The sequence below is a fragment of the Mucor mucedo genome, assembly GCF_025094135.1.
Source record: "Mucor mucedo strain NRRL 3635 chromosome Unknown EV154scaffold_218, whole genome shotgun sequence".
In the NCBI taxonomy this organism is placed as follows: Eukaryota; Fungi; Mucoromycota; class Mucoromycetes; order Mucorales; family Mucoraceae; genus Mucor; species Mucor mucedo.
Window position 1 is genome coordinate 12,341 of NW_026252502.1, and position 18,628 is coordinate 30,968.

An 18,628-nucleotide genomic window follows, 5' to 3' on the forward strand; every position below is an offset into this window, starting at 1 on the left:
TTTTGCCGCCTTTGTATTTTCTTTTTATCGCTCTTTCTCTTTTTGTTACATTATGAATAAAGTGGAACAGGGAAAAGCTTTGGTGCCTATCATTGCTGGTACAACTGTGGCTTTATATATCTCTTACAAGATACTCCATTCCTTACTTCATAGTAAAAATAAGTTTAGCAAGGATATTCCAGCGCCTGGCTCTGCTTACCCTTATGTAGGCCATTTATTTTCTCTGGGAGATATGCCAGCTGAAACGGTTTCTCAATGGCATAAAGAACTGGGCCCAATTATCCAATTACGTATGGGAGTTCAAACATGGGTTTCCATCGATAGTCCTGCATTAGCCCACAAAGTAATGGTAACTAATGGTAGCAAGGCTTCACATAGAAACGAAAACGAGTTTGCCTATAATTTGTACAGTTTTGGAGGAAAGTAAGTAAAAACCAAAATCAAGGTCGCACAAGAGTCTAAATGATTTGGTATTTATTGTTGTATTTATTGTTATATTAGAGGCGTTGTTCATTCACAACCCAATGCTGCGTGGAAGAAAGTGAGAGCAGCAGGTAAGGGAAAAGAACAAAAAAACCAATCCCAATCTATCTAGAAAAGTTAAATTAAACTTATAAATGATATAGTTGCTGCGGCTATTGCACCTTCTCAAATCGAGCTTCACATGGCTTCTATCCAGAATGAAGCGAAAAAATTGGTGGATACACTTTTGGAAACATCCGAAAAGACGAACGTTGGTATCTTTCCGTTTAAAGATTTGCAGTTGTATGTTATGAACACTGTCACATTAATTGGATTTGGAAGGACATTTCCTGCTAAAGATGATCCAACGTTTATCGATGTATCTAGCACAATTGATGAAGGCTTTTTACTTAGTGGTGTAGAGTGTGACATGGCAAACTATTTACCAATTTTCACTATCCATAACTATCTTACAGGTATTCGAAAAGTTCTTATCAAGTATTTGGCAGAAAGACGTGATCCTGTTTTCGGTTCCTTGATCAAGGAAGCACACCATGCCGATGGACCAAATCTCGTAAAATATCTAAAAGAAAATGGTTACGATTTATCTGAAGAAGAAACTTTGGTTATCTTTTGTAAGTTGGGATTAAGCCGAAAAAAAATATATCAACATTAGCATCTGACACATCTTTTTTTTTTTTTTTGTTGGCTCAGCCGATTTAACTGGTGCAGGAACGGACACAAATTCCGTGTATTTATGTTGGACGATTGCCATCATGTGTAACTATCCAGAGGCCCAAAAAAGAATAGCTGCTGAAATCGATAATTTTGTCGAGCATCATGGTCGTCTTCCCCTTTTCAGTGAAAGGTTGGAGTTGCCTTTTTGTATCTCTGCCATGAAAGAATGTATGAGATATAAACCTATTACGGCATTCGGCATTCCTCATTTAGCTAATGAAGATAGTAAGTTGATATATGTTTACTTTACTTCTTATATCTTTTATCTAATTCTTCTGTATCTAGTTGAAGTTGATGGATATATCATTCCCAAAGGCGCTACTATTATCTCCAACATGGTCAGCATGCATAAAAACCCAGAATTCTATCCAGACAGGCCCGAAGAGTTTGTTCCTGAAAGGTTTATAAACGCACTAGGAACATCCGTAGCTGCTTCTAAAGGCAAAGTGGAAGACCGTGATCATTTCAACTTTGGATGGGGAAGGTAAGAGCTAATCATTCTTTGTCGAACATTGATAAAAAGCTGACAAAGCTTTTCTTTTTTTAAAAAAGACGTATTTGCCCTGCAATTCATATGGCTGAAGTGGAAACGTTTGTTGGATTTGTTGAATTAATGTCTCGCTGCTTTATTGAGCCTGGAGAGGATGGTATGCCTAACATAAACAAGGCAGAAAATGGGGGTATCGTTGTTTCACCGATACCTTACAAAGTCAAATTCACAAAACGCAAAAATTAAACTTTGAGGTCAATTTACAATAAATGCTTTAATATATTACAAAATCTAGCGTGATAGCATGAAGCGTTTGTCATCTTTATATACATCTATGGAAGTTCCACTTTTAAAGGTATAAATGTTGAAGAAGCCAATTGAAAAAATGATGGGAGTTTAAGTGACATATACATACTAAAGAAAGCGTAATCTGTTGAATACACTTAACTATAGTTTCGAAGAATACAGTTCCGAAAAATACAATTAAAAAGGACATATCATACTGATTGGTTAACTGATTCGCACTCTTGCAACTATTTTAATTCCTTAACAAGAAAAAAAGGTCCAATTAGATAATATAAACATATATTTATTTTAATAGTTTCATTTGATGTAAGTATACATGCTCTGTCTGTCAGTATTGGGTAGGCCAGAGATGTTATATACGTGGGCGACCAATATTTTTAAGTTTGCCGCAGGTAACTGAACAAGAAAACTTACCTTAATCACCATACCTCTGCGCTCCCATAGACCCAACCAATTTTATCAACTGAATAATTATATTTATATTGATATCGACTACCACAACACGGTATCCTTTGGTACGGATAACTTGATTTGACAGAAAACATGCCCTGTGACATCGTTTTTCATTGGCTAACAGCGTTAAATATGATTGGCTGCCGTATTGCTTGTTGAGGCACTATCAAAAAAAAAAAAAAAAAAAAAAAAATCTGTCATAATTTTTACTCTTCTTTATTTTCTTGCACGTACTTGGAAAAAAATTTTTTTTTGACATGGAGATACCAACAAGAAGCAGTGTGAAGAAAAAGAAAATGAAAAGGCAAATGACCTTACCAGCGCCTTATACAATACCCGAAACATTCACCAAAGTCAAACATTCAAAAGTTAGAACGAGATCGTCAGGTTCAAAGGAGATCACGTTTGACGAGCTTCCTACGTTTGAGGAAAGCACAAATGCCTGGGGTTTTCTGTATAAGGTTGGAGGCCAGGTCTTCACGTTATCGAGAAATATGGATCAGCCCGACTCCTCCGTTATCCCTGGATATGTCATTGGAACCAATGATCAATGTGATATCAAGTAAAGAATAATCGCGTTTCTCAAGTTTTCGATGTAACTCATTCTTTTTTCGTAGGACCGATTATTTTTCAGATAAGAGTTGTGGTATCAAGTAATTTACGCACATATTTGGATTACATCATGGATCTCTAACACAAAACAAAATTTAGAATTGCGTATTTTCCCGGTGAATACAAAAGACACGCTTTAATGCACAGTGTAAAGAAAAAGAGAGACATACATAAAAAAAAGACACATTGATTGAACTCCCGTTTTAGAGTCCTCGCATTGTCAAGAATAATTTGGTCTATGCAGCCTTCATCCAAGACCAAAGGTACAATCATTTGTTTTGCAAACAAAGAAGTCTGAATTTTTTTCTTACGCCCATATTTTACAGTTCATGTAGTACAGATGGCGTATGGGTGAACAGTGTCAATATTGGCAAAGACGTCGTCGAGTTAAAATCTGGTGACACCATTCATTTTAAAGACCCATCCAAGTTCACGAAAGCAACAGGTATAATATCGAGTGTTATATATATATAAACATACTAACATACATAGCAGAAAATCCAAGTTATGACTTTGTCAAGCCGAGAAGGAAAGGCAAGAAATTTTCTTCCTTTGATGAATTGTATCACAAATCCAAAAAACTCGGTACTGGTTCTTTCGGTATTGTTTCCCTGGCCATCTGCAAGACTACAGGCAAAAGAGTAGCGATTAAGCAAGTCCAACTCTCGGGTCACATTGATGCCCTAGAAACCAAAAAACGTATCGGTCTCCTGAGAGAAATTAGTATATTTATGGCTTTACCCCCTCATGTAAGTTTAAGTATACGTATTTTATTTATCCTCTTTCTAAATATCTTTTCTTAGCCTTGTATTATACGAGTGGATAAAGTGTTTGAAGAAGACTCGCGAATGTTTATCGTTATGGAATAGTAAGTTGTGTGTGCATGCGTGAAGCTTTTTTTTTTTTCCGTTTTAACAATTTTGTAGTGGATCTAGCGGCGATTTATTTACAAATGTGACGGAAGGACCAAGCGATGATTTTTCACCTATCCCCGAGATTTACAGTCTCTTTATGACCGAGCTTGAAATCAAAATCATATTTGAGCAAATTGCTCACGCCGTCCTGGTAAAAAAATAACACATGTTAAATCCCGTTCTTGACACTAAACCCTTTTCTGTAACAATCAGTACTTACATTCAAAAGGAATCGTACATCGAGATATCAAGATGGAAAATGTGATTGTGTGTGATCGTGAACGTTTATATGTGAAGCTGACAGACTTTGGACTTTGTGCCTTTTTAAAGAAAGATGAAGCATTGTATACGAACTGTGGTACCATGTTGTACGGTAAAGTCAAAAGGAATTTTTTAATATGCAGATTTTTATAAAAACTGAACTAACATATCTGCTTTAGCCGCTCCTGAATTGTTGAATTCAAATAGCAAGAAAGGGTATGGCATGGAAGTCGATATTTGGAGTTTAGGTGTACTTTTATACGGGGCATTGACCAACAGTATGCCATTCGTGAATATGGGTAAAATATGCTTTTTTTTTCTAGCAAAAAAGAACGAAACTAACGTTACTAGTTAATGGGGAGGATGACGAAAAGAAACAGCTGAGAGAGTTGATCGGCAAAGGACAATTTTCATTTGACCATCCTGCTTGGGATGGCATTTCTGAAGAAGGTAAAAAAAAAAAAAAAAAAAAAAAAAAAAAAAAGGATAGTTGTGCAATTATGGGAAAATACTGACAAAGGGATTATAGCAAAGGATCTGGTGTGTCAAATGATGCAAGTTGATGTTAACAAGAGATATACCATAAAACAAGTGCTGTTACATCCATGGCTTCAGGACATTGAAAATGAACAGACAAAAGAAATGGGCGTGACTCGAAACCCAGCATTGTTACAATACCTCGATAACAAACCTGTCTCCGCCTTGTTTTAAGCGAGACTAATTTATCAATCCATACCCACATTTTCCCCCAATAAATCAACTATTCCATTCTTGTTCTTCACTTGTGAAACCCGAGTAAATACCGTGAGGATTGTTACCATTTACATTAAAAACCTCTCTTCGTCCTTATATCGCATAAATTTCCTTAAACAGAGAGTTGTCGAAGAATTATATTGGATGATAGTTATATAAAACCTCTGATACACTCGTCTTTAGAATAATGAGTGACTTTTGTATTGGTATCACATCAACTAACAACACCATAGAAGCATACCCATTACTAGACAGGCACAGTTTGTATTTTAAAATTTAGTTTTATTACCAAATATAATCTCACGTTAAATCGCATCAAGCATCTCCATATTATTGTGTAAATAATCTCGCGCACAAACAACCTTGATTGTATCTTTAAGATAAAAAACAAAGCCATCGTCCGCCTTCATCACCTTTAAGGCCTCAATGTCGAAGCATCGGATGTGCATGGTCAATACTGTAGCATTATCTTTGGATTCATGAAAAATGGCAGACGAAGATGGTACCATCCTGAGTCTAGGAGATATTTTATAATAAAAAGATTTACCGTGATCTTTGCTGATCTTGAGGTACACTACTTTCGCATTCCCAGGTGAACTTTGTTTCCAAAGCAGACAGCCGATCGATAAGTAAGGCATATCAATCATCACAAACGATTCATGGGTATCTTCGCCGAAATTGCAGTCAATGAAAAGCAGGAAATCTATCTTGTTACCTAATCGACACGAAAGTTCGTAAAGAAAGTCATTTTTAAATGTGCAATCTTTAAAGCGTAGAATCTCCAGACAATCGTTCTCCACAAAAGGGTCAGAATCGATATCCGTAAACACTCCTTTCGTTATCCATAGTGTATTTAAGACGGAACATTGTTCCAAAGCATAACGTAGCATCCTCGTTTGAAGTCTATATCCAATAACAGCATCCATTTCAATGTGCAAAGCCTTTAAAGTCAACTGAAATGTTCTAGCAATCGATTCGAAATCCGCAATGGTTCCATTCACGATGGGATCAAGATAGATTAAAGTACGACGTATTTCGTTGTAATCTACTATGTGTCTGTCTTTAAGCACGTCTGGACCACCGGTAAACTTGAAAACACTAACATAAGGTTCGACTCGCACTCCAGCATTTTTATCGCGTCCATATAGGATCTCCAGACAGGTACAGAAAGTGGGAAACTTTGCAAAGACATCCAAATAATCCTTAATAAACATCGTGGATACCTTACACACTTCCACTGTATTCATGTAGTTAAAAAACTGGATCCAAAGCTCAGCGGTGACTTGATGACCTCGCTGTTGTAAATAAGGGATAGCTCTAGCAGGTATCTCGGTTTCACCCAAACGGCCTGGATCACTTTCGCCTATGGACAAATGGCATAATTGAGGGAATGAGTGCATGACATATTCCAAATGTCTACTATCGATGGCTATTTTTGCATTTTGTATAGACAGTCCACGGATATTTGGAAGAGGTTTTATGTTGAAAGGTTCCATCGGCATGCTAATTCTTTCTTGCATATTGGAAGTTAGTCTGCTTAGACCGATTGTTAAATGCCGAATTGTATGGCAGTTTTGCATTTTTGAGCCAAGTTTGTAGATATTGTCATGATTTTTAAAATTAAGTTGAAGGCTTGTAAGATTTTCAAATCCTTCTAACTGATTTGCTGTTTCGTTTATAATAAGTTCACCCTTAACCTTGGGCCAGTCATACACTTGAAGATGTTGCAATGATTTTTTTAAGGCAAGTGCCAGATAACCGTATGTTCGAACCGCGTTATCAGTCGGATCAAATTGTGTAGGAATCTCCGTAAGTTTTAACCCCTTTTTACTCGTAAAATGCTCTGATAATAGCTTTGAAAGAATCGACTCGTTGGTTCTTATACGTATTCCTAGATTGGTGACGTTTGGGCATGCTTCTAGGAGTTGACCCAAGTTGGCTTCGATTATATCTTTATCTACCAAGCCTATCCAATGAATTGATTTGACAAATTGACCATTGCCGGGCTTGAGCATGCATTCAACAAATGCGTCGATATGGTCCATCTTTAAGCTCACGTTTGCGTAAACAATACTTCGGCTAGCTAATGACCAATGTTTCGAAATAAGCAGGAATTCAACAAAGCTGTCCGAAGGTGCCATATATTCGTATGTTGTAATATCAATAATTTTGATCAAAACCTCGAGTGGAAGCTCATTCCAGTTTGCCATTATTTAAGATGTATATTTTTTGTATTCAAGATGTATAGTTTTTGGAGTTCAAGAATATAATTTTTGACAAGTGCTACATAAACTATGGACCTATAATGTAGATTGCTTTTTTGTAACTATAGGAGTTCTGTAATTTGCCAGCGGAAAAAGGTAGCATCGATCTCAAAAACTGTATAGATACAAAACCTATGTTACACTCGTTTTAAGGATGATGAGTGGCTTGCGCATCGCTAAAAAAAGTCATATTCATAACTAGACAGAGTTGGTTTGTATTTTAAAATTTAGTTTTATTATCAAATATAATCGCAAGTTATATCATGTTAAATATGTCGCTGTGGTTGTCAAAAATATTGTCTGAACCACACACCTCGATTGGATCCGTTAAATAAAAACCAAAATCACACCCCATCCTCTGCACCAATAAGCTCTCAATATCGAAGCATCGGATGTGTATGGTGAAGATACGATCATTATCTTTGGATTCATTAAAATGCACAGACGAAGATACAGTCATCTTACGACTAAGAGGTATTTTATAATAAGAAGATATACCCTGGTCTTTGGTGATTTTGATGAAAACTATTTCCTCACGCCTAGGGGGACCATGTTCCTTCCAAGCCAGACAGCCAAGCGATACGTAAGGCATATCAATCATCACAAACGATCCACGCGGTTCTTCGCCCAAAGTACAGTCCATAAAAACCAGGGCTTCTATTTTTTTAGGCAATCGACCAGAAAGTTCGTAAAGATATTCATCTTGAATCATGCATTCTTTAAAACGTAGACACCCCAAAGATTTGTTCACCACAAAAGGGCTAGAATCGAAATCAGAAAGCTTTCCATTTGTTATCCACAATGTGTTCAAGACGGAACAGTGTTCCAAAGCATAACACAGTATCCTTCTTTGAAGGTCATACCCAAAACTATCTTCCATTTCAATATGCAAGGCCTTTATAGTCGATTCGAGTATTCCAACAATCGATTCAAAATCCACACTGGCTCTATTCTCGTAGGGAGGAAGATAGATTAAGGTACGACGCGAGAAAATGTCTTCTGAGTGCATGTCTTTGATAATTTGTGTATCACCCCAATTGTTAAAAACGCTGATGTAAGGTTCAATTGGCACCACTTCGTCACGACCATATATGATTTCCAGACACTCACAGAAAGTGGGAAAATGAGCAAAGACATCCAAATAATCCTTGATAAACATGGTGGATACACTGTAGCTCTCCATTGCGTTCAGGTAGTTGAAGAATTTAATCCAAAGTTCAACAGAGACCTGTTGGCCTCTTTGTTGTAAATAAGGCATGACATCAACAGGTATAGCCATCTCACCTCCAGGACTTGAAGTATTTTCGGCTACCATTAAACGCTGCAATTTGGGGAATAAGTGCATAACATACTCCAGCAATCTACTATCGACGGGTACTTTTGCATCTAATATACATAGATCTTTGATATTCGGGAGAGGCTGTACGTTGAAAGATTCCATCAGCATGGTGGTAGTTCTCGCTTGCATATTAAAAGTCTGTGTGTTTGGATAGATCCTTAATTGTTCAATGGTTGGGCAATTTTGTATTTTTGAGCCAACTTGGAAGATTTTATCATGATCTTTAAAATGGAATTCAATGATTCTGAGGTTTTTAAATTTATCTAAACTATCTGCTGACTCATTTATAACATATTCACCCTCAACCTTGGGCCAATCATACACCTTAATATGTTCCAATGTCTTTTTTAAGGCACATGCCAGATATCCGTATGTTCGAACAGCATTTTCAGTTTCTTCAAAGCGTATCGGAATAAACCTTAGTTTTAATCCATTTTTACTCGTAAAATGCAATAATAACAGCTTTGAAAAAATCGACTCATTTGGTTGTGTCCATCCTAATCCTAAATCGATAACGTTTGGACATGCTGCTAGGAGTCGACCCAGGTTGGCCTCTAGAGTATCTTTATTTATTATGCAAGTCCAATATATGGTTTTGACAAATGCACCATTGCTGGACTTGAGCATGCATTTAAGAAATGCGTCGATATGGTCCATCTTTAACCTCACGTTTGCGTAGGCACTACTTCGGCTAGCTAATGACCAATGTTTCGAAATAAGCAGGTATTCCTTCAACGTCTTCCCACTAAACCAATATGGCGTTACTGCGAAAGCAAAGATTTTGATCAGTACCTCCAGTGGAAGTTCATTCCAATTTGCCATGATTATTGAAGTATATTTTTTGGATTCAAGATTGTGTCTTTTGACAAGTGGTAAAACATTATTTTAACCCGGAGTTCATAATTAGGACTGTTCCTTTTTATGTAAATGAGTTCTGGGAAAGGAAGCATCGATCTTAAAAGGTACATCAACCAACAAAAGTCATATTTATTAACAGACCGGGTTGGTTTATATTTTAAATTCTAGTTTTATTACCAAAGGGCAATCATAAGTTATAGCTCATTAAATATCTCGGTGTGTTGGTCTGAATAAACGCCTATAGGACCGACCTTGACTGGATCTGTAAAATCAAGTATAAAATTACTATTCATCTTGTTCATCATTAATGCCTTAATATCGAAGCACCGGATGTGCATGTTGAAGATCGTATCATTGTCTTTAGCTGCATAAAAATCCACAGACGAAGATACAGTCATCTCGGGTCCAGGAGACACTTTATAATAGGAGCACATACCATGATTTTTGGTGATCTTGAGGAACACTATTTTCTCATCCCTATCAATATAATGGTTTTTCCAAACCAGATAGCCAAGCATTGTGTAAGGCATATCAATTGTCACAAACGATTCATCCCAATCTTGGTCCAGAATGCAATCAATAAAAACCAGAATTTCGATTTTGTTACGCAATCGACCAGAAAGTTCGCAGAGAAAGTCATTTCGAAATACGCAATTTGTAAAGCGTAGATACTCTAGAGATTCGTTCTTCATAAAAGTGTTGGAACCGAAATGAGAAAACATGCCTTTTGATATCCACAATGTATTCAAGACGGGACAGTGTTCCAAAGCATAACATAGCATCTCTTGTTGTTGCCCATCTCTAGTAAAAGTATCCATTCCAATACGCAATGCCTTCAAAGTGTTTTCAAATATCCCAACAAGCGCTTTGAAATTTACACTGGTTCTATTCACATCGGGTGGAAGATAGACTAAAGTACGGCGTGAGGTGCTGTAATCTATGTGTCTGTCTTTAATGTAGTATGACTCATCAGAATTATTATAAACGCTGATGTAAGGCGCGATTCCCGACACTTGGTCACGACCATGTATGATTTCGAGACTGTCACAGAAAGTGGGAAAATGAGCAAAGACATTCAAATAATCCTTAATAAACATGGTGGATACACTACACGCCTCCAGTGTATTGAGGTAGTTAAAGAACTGAATCCAAAGTTCAACAGAGACCCGTTGACCTCTTTGTTGTAAATAAGGTATAGCAACAACAGGTATAGTCATCTCACCATCAGGCTGTGGCTCACCTTCAGCTATGGCTAAATAGCGTAATTTGGGGAATGAGCGCATAACAAATTCCAAAAATCCACTACCAATAGCTACTTTTGCATTGAATATACATAAATTATCGATGTTCGGAAGAGGGTGTATGGTGGAAGGTTCGATCGGCATGGTAGTTCTCGCTTGCATATTACAAGTCACTTGGCTTGGGAAGATCATTACATGTTTGATTGTCGGGCAATTTCGTATTTTTAAACCAACTTGGTAGATATTGTCATGATCTTTAAAATGGAAGCTAATGCGTTTGAGATTTTCAAATTCAACTAAACTATTTGCTGTCTCATCCATAAAACCTTCACCCAAAGCCCTGGGCCAATCGTACACCTGAACATGTTTCAACGTTTTTCTTAATGCATAAGCCAATTTTTTGTATGTTCGAACGCCATTGTCAGTTTCGTCAAAGTGTCTAGGAATATGCTTCAGTCTAAATCCATTTTTACTCGTACAATGCACTAATAACAGCTTGGTGAAAAACGACTCGTTTACAGCTTCCGCCATTCCTATTCCTAAATTGGTAACATTTGGACATGCTTCTAGGAGTCGATCTAAGTTGGCTTCTAGTATATCTGGATCTGGTATGTTATTCCATAACAAATGTTTGACAAATTGGCCATTGTTGGAACTAATCATGCTGTCAGCAAATGCGTCGAAATGGTCCATTCTTAACCTCACGTTTTTGAAGACAGCGACTCGGCTAGCGATTGACCAACGTCTCGAAATAAGTAGGTATTCTTTCGACCTTTCCCAGCGCACCCACCAAGAGTCTACTGTAAGTTCAAAGATTTTGATCAATACCTCCAGTGGAAGCTCATTCCAATTTGCCATAATTTAAGAAGTATATTTTTGAGATTCAGGATCATAATTTTTTGGCAGGTACTATTTTATACGAGGTCTATCCGGAGTTCATAAAAAGACTGGTTTTTTTTTTTTGTATCTAAAAGAGTTTTGTAATTTGCCAGTGAGTAAAGGCAGCGTTAATCTTAAAAGTTGCATAGATACAAAACTTATGTTACAGTAGTCGCTCGATTTAAGGGTGAGCAAAATTTCGGAAATCTCACCCTTAAATAGAAAATACCCTTAAATCGAAAAGCGTGACTATTTTAAACAGAAGTCACTACGCCATTTTTAACCGTGAAATATGATCATTACTGCGAAATATTTATTTTTATTCGGACATTCAATAAATTTGATCAAAAAGTTAGAAAAAAGTCAAAAATACACTATCAAATCGTTCGATTTAAGGGGAATTGTAATCTCATCCTTAAATAGAATAGTGGTTTAGTGGTGTTAATGCGGGGGACGGAAGCTGTTTTTCCAAAATCCACCCTTAAATAGAAAATAGCCTTAGATCGAGCGACTACTGTACACTCGTCTTTAAAATTATGACTTTGTTACGTATCACTATCAAAACCAACTCACAAAAGACATATTCAATACCAGACAGGTTTAGTTTATGTTTTGAATTCTAGTTTTATTACCAAAGGGCAATCATAAGTTATAGCGCGTTATATATCTCGCCGTGTTCGTGTAAATAAATGTCTGTACAACCGAACTTGACTGGATCTGTAAAATGAAGTACAAAATCACTACTGAGCGTGCTCATCATTATTTCCTTAATATCGAAGCATCGGATGTGCATGTTGAAGACCGTATCATTTTCTTTGGCTTCATCAAAATCCACAGACGAAGATACAGTCATATCGTGTTCAGGAGACACTTTATAATATGAACATATACCCTTGTTTTTGGTGATCTTGAGGAACACTATTTCCCCATGGTTCTCCGTAACAGAGTCTTTCCAAACCAGACAGCCAAACGATGTGTAAGGCATATCAATCGTCACAAACGATGAAGGCCATTCTTCCATCAAGAAGCAGTCATTAAAAACCAGAATGTCTATTGTATAAGACAATCGACTAGAAAGTTTGCAGAGAAAGTCATTTCGAAATATGCAATCTTTAAAGCGTAAACAATCTAAATAATTGTATGGCATAAAAGGGTCAGAGTCAACATCATCAAAGTGTCCCCTCGTTATCCACAATGTATTCAATTCTGGACAGTTTTCCAAAGCATAACATAGCATCTCTTTTTGGAGCATATACCCAAAAGTATCATCCATTTGAATATGCAATGCCCTTAAGTCCATTTCAAAAATTTTGACAATCGCTTTAAAATCTACATTGGCTCTATCCACGTTGGGAGCAAGATAGAATACAGTACGGCGCGAGTGGTAGTATTCTGCGTTGCTTTCTTTAAGAATTTGTGGTCCATCGGAATAGTTGAAAACGCTGATGTAAGGTTCAATTGGCACCCCTTGATCAAGACCATATATGATTTCCAGGCTGTCACAGAAAGTAGGAAAATGAGCAAAGACATCCAAATAATCCTTGATAAACATGCTGGATACACTGCACCTCATTGGTAAATTCAGGTAATTGAAGAACTTAATCCAAAGCTCCACAGAGACCTGTTGACCTCTTTGTTGTAAATAAGGTATAGCATCAACAGGTATAATCATCTCACATTCAGGCCATGGATGACTTATAGCTACAATTAAATCGCGTAATTTGGGGAATGCGCGCATAACATATTCCAAAAATCTCCTACCAATAGCTACATTTGCATTAACTATACATAACTTATGGATGTTGGGAAGAGGGTGTATGGTGGAAGGTTCGATCGGCATGGTAGTTCCCGCTTGCATATTTGAGGTCACTTCGTCTGGACTGATCCGTAAATGTCGAATTTTTGGGCAATTTTGGATCATTGCGCCGACTTGGCAGATATTGTCATGATCTTTGAAATTGAAATTAATGGTGTGGAGGTTTCCATATTCAGCTAAAGTATTTGCTGTCTCATCCATAGCACCTTCACCTATAACCATAGGCCAATCATACACCTGAAGATATTGCAACGTTTTTCTTAATTCATAAGCCAGTTTTCTGTATGCTCGTACACCATTGTCAGTTCTATCACAAAGACCCGGGATCTTCTTTAGAGCTAATCCGTTTCTACTCGCACAATGCACTAACAACAGCTTGGTAAAAATCGACCCGTTTACAATTTCCCTTTTTCCTATTCCTAAATCGGTAACATTTGGACATGCTTCTAGGAGTCGATCCAAGTTGGCTTCTAGTATATCGTAATCGGGTGTATCCATCCACGTGAAAGTCTTGACAAAACGACCATTGTTGGAACTAATCATGCTTTCAACAAATGCGTCGAAATGGTCCATTCTTAACCTCACGTTTTTGTAGACAGCGCTTTGGCTCGCAATTGACCAACGTCTCGAAATAAGTAGATATTCTTCCAACCTTTCCGCCTTCATTGAATATGAGTCTACTGTAATGTCAAAAATTTTGATCAACACCTCCAGTGGAAGCTCATTCCAATTTGGCATGATTAAAGAAGTATATTTTTAAGATCCAAGATCATAATATTTTGACAGGTACTATTATACGAGGTCTATCCGGAGTTCATAATAAAGACTGGTTTTTTGTATGTAAAAGACTTTAGTGATTTATCAGTTGGTAAAGGCAGCGTTAATTTTAAAAGTTGCATAGGTACAGCACCTATGTTACACTCGTCTTTAGATTATGAGTGTGTTACGTATCACAATCACAACCAACTAACAAAACCCATTCTCATTACAAGACAGGTTTGGTTTATATATATATATAAATATATTTATTACTAAAAAGATAATCATAAATTACAACATGTTGAATACCTCGCCGTGAGCGTCCATAAACACGTCTGCAGAACCCACCTTGATAGGATTTGTCAAGTAAAAAATAAAGTCAGCCTGCAACTTTTGCACCAGTAAGCTCTCAATATCGAAGCAACGGATGTGCATGGTGAAGACTTCATCATTGTCTTTGGATTCATTAAATTGAACAGCCGAAGATATAGTCATCTTGTATTCATGAGATATTTTATAGTAGGAACAAATACCCTGATCTTTGGTGATCTTGATGAACAATACATTCTCATTCCTATAGTCAGAAACGTCTTTCCAAGTCAGACATCCAAGCGATAGGTAAGGCATATCGATCATCACAAACGATTCATGGGATTCTCCACCCAAAGTACAGCCATTAAAAACCAGATATTCGATTTTGTTCGACAATCGACCCGAAAGTTCAAAGAGAAAGTCATTTTGAAATATACAATTTAAGAACCGTATACACTCCAGAGATTCGTTTTTCATAAAAGTGTTGGAATCGAAAGAAGAAAACACACCTTCTGTGATCCACAATGTATTTAATTCTGGACAATGTTCCAAAGCATAACATAGCATCCTTTTTTGAAGCCTATTTCCAATAGCAGGATCCATTTCAATATGTAAGGCCTTCAATGTTGATTCAAATAATCCAACAATCGCTTTGAAATCTACACTGGCTCCATTCACGGTGGGAGGAAGATAAAATAAAGTACGGCGTGAGGTGCTGTAATCTATGTGTCTGTCTTTAAGGAATTGTATATCATCGGAATTGTTGTAAACGCTGATGTAGGGCTCGATTCTCAACATTTGGTCACGACCAAATATGATTTCCAGACTATCACAGAAAGTGGGAAAATGAGCAAAGACATCCAAATAATCCTTAATAAACATGGTGGATACACTACACGCCTCCAGTATATTAAGGTAGTTAAAGAACTGAATCCAAAGATCGACAGAGACCTGTAGACCTCGCTGTTGTAGATAAAGTATAGCAGTAGCAGGTATAGTCATCTCACATATAGGTTCAGGTGTCTGTTCAGCTATGATTAAATACCGTGCTTTGGGGTATGAGTACATAACATGTCCCAATAATCTACTATCAATAGCTATCTTTGCATTGTATATATATAACCCATCGATGTTGGGAAAAGGCTGTACGCTGTAAGGGTCGATAGGCATGGTAGTTATCGCTTGCATATTACAGGTCAGTGAGCTTGGATAGATCGTTACATGTTTAATTGTCGGGCAATTTCGTATTTTTGAACCAACTTGGCAAATATTGTCATGATCTTTAAAATGGAAGCTAATGCTTTTGAGGTTTTCGAATTCAACTAAAGCATTTGCTGTCTCATTCATGACATATTCACCCTCAACCTTAGGCCAATCATACACCTTAATATGTTCCAATGTTTTTTTTAAGGCATATGCTAGATATCCATATGTTCGAACAGCATTTTCAGTTTCTCCAGAGTGGCTAGGAATCTCCTTTAGTTTTAATCCGTTTTTAGTCATACAATGCACTAATAACAGCTTGGCAAAAATCGACTCGTTTGGATCTCTCCATAATCCTATTCCCAGACTGGTAACGTTTGGACATGCTGCTATGAGTCGATCCAGGTTGGCTTCTAGTCTATCTGTATCTAATGTGCCCTTCCAATTTATAGTTTTGACAAATGGACCATTGTTGGGCTTGAGCATGCATTCAATAAATGCGTCGAAACGTTTCATATTTAAATTCACATTTTGGTAGACAGTGGTTCGGCTAGCTAATGACCAATGTTTCGAAATAAGCAGGTAATCTATTGCCTTTTTGTTACCTCCCCAAAATGGGTCTATTACAAACGTAAAGATTTTGATCAATACCTCCAGTGGAAGCTCATTCCAATTTGTCATGTTTAAAGAAGTATAATTTAAAGATTCAAGAACATAATTTTTGACAACCATTACGCTTACCCGGAGTTCATAATTAAGACTGGTTTTTTTTTTTTTTTTTTTTTTTTTGTATCTAAAAGGGGTTCTGTTGTCTTTTAGCGAGGGAAAGGTGACATCGATGTAAAAAATACATAAACAGACTATGCCACTCAACAAGTAGAAGAAAGACCAATAATTAGAAGTAAGAAAAAGAAAAAGTTTATTAAAAGATGTAAAAAAGTGCTTCACTCAGTTCCCAGCATAGAGTTGGTTAAACAGGTCAGACGACGGAAAGGTGGGGGTACTAAGCATTCTTACGTGTCATGAAATATTAAAGCCAAAAATTATATCCCAACCTAAGACTACAGGCATCAAACGGCAACGACCATCTCACCTGTCTTTTGGACTCGTTCCTGAAATTGAACCTTTTTCCACCTAAAGGGCTATCGTGCTAGTTTTGTAAGAAGTTCCTAAAACTAAGGCCTACTTACCCAAGTCAGAACGTAAGCAAATTGAAGCGATAAAGACCACACGGCTGCGAGCAAAAAAACGTTTTACTGCCTAGCGACTTTGACACACCAACAGACTCCCCTGATGTAAAGCTGTTTGGGAATAGTACGGCCTTTTGAACACTGCCCGATGTAATAAGTATTGAAGATTTATCGAAAATACATGACCCAGAAACTAAAGACCTCTCGCAGCACTTCAATCACTATTTTGGGGAACTGTCTAGAACTCCGTATTTTTCTCAAACGTATTTTTTTCAAACGTATTTTTTTCAAACATATTTTTTAGAATCACATGATGATCTACTGTCGTATCAGATATGGTTACACAACCAGCACACATATAATTAACTGAATCACTCAATTTATAATAAACATCTTTCATCTTAATTATCAAATATACTTATTGTGGCTCCCTTAATACACTACACGTCGATTGACATGCCATATCATCTAAACTTCATAGGATGATCGTTTTCTATTTTCCATAAAATATGCTTCACTATTATTACAAGCTACTACTGGAACGCAGATAGACAATTACTAAGCTCTGACTTACTTGGGAGGTTTTTGCAAGTGTTTTTATTTTAAGTAAAGGCTCAAACATCATGGATGATAAAATAGACAAATGAAGTCATCCTGACATAAGCTTGTTTATAGATGATAAAATAGACAAATGAAGTCATCCTGACATAAGCTTGTTTATCTATAAACAAAGCTGGTTCACACACTTTATTCTTCTCCTTTTCTTTTCCCTTAACATACCTCTTTTATCGTATGAAAGCAACCGATCACGTAAAAAGGTTTGTTTATTAGTGGCTCTTGTTTATTTGAAAAGAAGCTAAATTGAAAAAGATATATATATTGTGATATTGTGGCTGCGGCTAGTCTTTGCTATAGGAGGGCGACCTCAACAACGGGGAGCAAAAAGAGAAAGGTCAATAGCAAAGTAGCTGTCGTGAATGGTAGAGTGGGTACAAGATTATCTCATTTCATGAGCTATCTTAACAGCATGATGGACTGTTTAGATAGAAATGGATTACAAGGCTATTATCTTGTGATGGATAATGCACCAATCCACAAACCAATTGCAATAAGAGCTCTAATAGAATAAAGAGGCTGTAAGTGCGTTTAGTCGTTTGAATAAAATAAATTAATAACTTCTTTATTACCCCATAGTCATTCAAAACATGCCTCCTAAAAAAAGAAGAAACAATGAAATCACATCAGCCCTTACAGAGGTGTCTGATGAAAAAATCCTCCTCCAAGCCGCAGTAGATAAACAACGTTTGAGACAATTACGAAGTGAAGTACACGTAATAATGATAACCCTAAAAAAATTCTCGTTTGATCGTCTCTAAAATTACTCTTTAGGTCACCAGTGAGGAAAGCACTTTTGTTATAGAAAAGAAACGAAAAAAGAGAAATATTATAGAATGTAAGACTGTTGTAGTTTAAATTGTGTTTCTCCTTGGCCTCTGATATTGTTTACACGTAGTTTAATGGAAAATGACATTGATGGTTGTTCCATGACTGCAAAAAGAAATAAAGGAATTAAAAGAAATAAGTTACATCATCTAGATGATAATAACATCGTTGCTGTAGTAGCAAAATTAAAAGCAGTAAGTCAACAAAAAATCTTATACAAGCTCAGGATGTTATATTAACTGGAATGATAAAATCGGTTAGGTCAAAAATGAAAAGGGTTGAAAGCCGCTTTGGAGGCGTGCCTGTCAGTCACTGCTAGGACGGAGAAAGAGGAG

General features: G+C 36.8%; 8 protein-coding genes across 8 annotated transcripts; 3 read left to right on the forward strand and 5 right to left on the reverse strand.

Annotated features, from left to right (window-relative positions):
• The first annotated feature begins 38 nt into the window (after positions 1-38).
• EV154DRAFT_129368 (cytochrome P450) lies at positions 39-1,963 on the forward strand. The gene is made up of 6 exons (XM_051594005.1): positions 39-423; positions 502-554; positions 627-1,097; positions 1,177-1,425; positions 1,486-1,684; positions 1,753-1,963. Exons 1-6 carry the CDS (start codon positions 53-55, stop codon positions 1,934-1,936), a joined length of 1,527 nt encoding a protein of 508 aa, XP_051450891.1. The 5' UTR covers positions 39-52; the 3' UTR covers positions 1,937-1,963.
• Positions 1,964-2,757: 794 nt separating this feature from the next.
• Positions 2,758-4,947, forward strand: EV154DRAFT_432014 (kinase-like domain-containing protein; the record flags this gene model as incomplete). Its single annotated transcript, XM_051596649.1, has 9 exons — positions 2,758-3,011; positions 3,507-3,810; positions 3,865-3,929; positions 3,988-4,015; positions 4,058-4,126; positions 4,189-4,348; positions 4,416-4,535; positions 4,588-4,686; positions 4,766-4,947. The coding sequence occupies 9 exons, from the start codon at positions 2,758-2,760 to the stop codon at positions 4,945-4,947; spliced, it is 1,281 nt and encodes a 426-aa protein (XP_051450892.1).
• A 347-nt stretch (positions 4,948-5,294) lies between these two features.
• Positions 5,295-7,199, reverse strand: EV154DRAFT_488015 (uncharacterized protein; the record flags this gene model as incomplete). The annotated part of the gene is made up of 1 exon (XM_051599052.1): positions 5,295-7,199. The coding sequence occupies one exon, from the start codon at positions 7,197-7,199 to the stop codon at positions 5,295-5,297; it is 1,905 nt and encodes a 634-aa protein (XP_051450893.1).
• Positions 7,200-7,355: 156 nt separating this feature from the next.
• On the reverse strand, positions 7,356-9,651 carry EV154DRAFT_129444 (uncharacterized protein). The gene has a single exon (XM_051594006.1). It carries the CDS (start codon positions 9,412-9,414, stop codon positions 7,510-7,512), a length of 1,905 nt encoding a protein of 634 aa, XP_051450894.1. The 5' UTR covers positions 9,415-9,651; the 3' UTR covers positions 7,356-7,509.
• EV154DRAFT_581808 (uncharacterized protein) lies at positions 9,475-11,749 on the reverse strand. Its single transcript, XM_051606652.1, has one exon. The coding sequence runs from the start codon at positions 11,547-11,549 to the stop codon at positions 9,645-9,647; it is 1,905 nt and encodes a 634-aa protein (XP_051450895.1). The 5' UTR covers positions 11,550-11,749; the 3' UTR covers positions 9,475-9,644.
• Positions 11,750-12,219: 470 nt separating this feature from the next.
• Positions 12,220-14,254, reverse strand: EV154DRAFT_581810 (uncharacterized protein; the record flags this gene model as incomplete). Its single annotated transcript, XM_051606653.1, has 1 exon — positions 12,220-14,254. Exon 1 carries the CDS (start codon positions 14,122-14,124, stop codon positions 12,220-12,222), a length of 1,905 nt encoding a protein of 634 aa, XP_051450896.1. The 5' UTR covers positions 14,125-14,254.
• A 129-nt stretch (positions 14,255-14,383) lies between these two features.
• EV154DRAFT_530874 (uncharacterized protein) lies at positions 14,384-16,449 on the reverse strand. The gene has a single exon (XM_051603785.1). It carries the CDS (start codon positions 16,390-16,392, stop codon positions 14,437-14,439), a length of 1,956 nt encoding a protein of 651 aa, XP_051450897.1. The 5' UTR covers positions 16,393-16,449; the 3' UTR covers positions 14,384-14,436.
• Positions 16,450-18,361: 1,912 nt separating this feature from the next.
• On the forward strand, positions 18,362-18,532 carry EV154DRAFT_432012 (uncharacterized protein; the record flags this gene model as incomplete). Its single annotated transcript, XM_051596648.1, has 1 exon — positions 18,362-18,532. A coding segment is annotated over one exon (171 nt), but the record flags the coding sequence as incomplete, so codon positions are not given.
• Between the last annotated feature and the right edge of the window lie 96 nt (positions 18,533-18,628).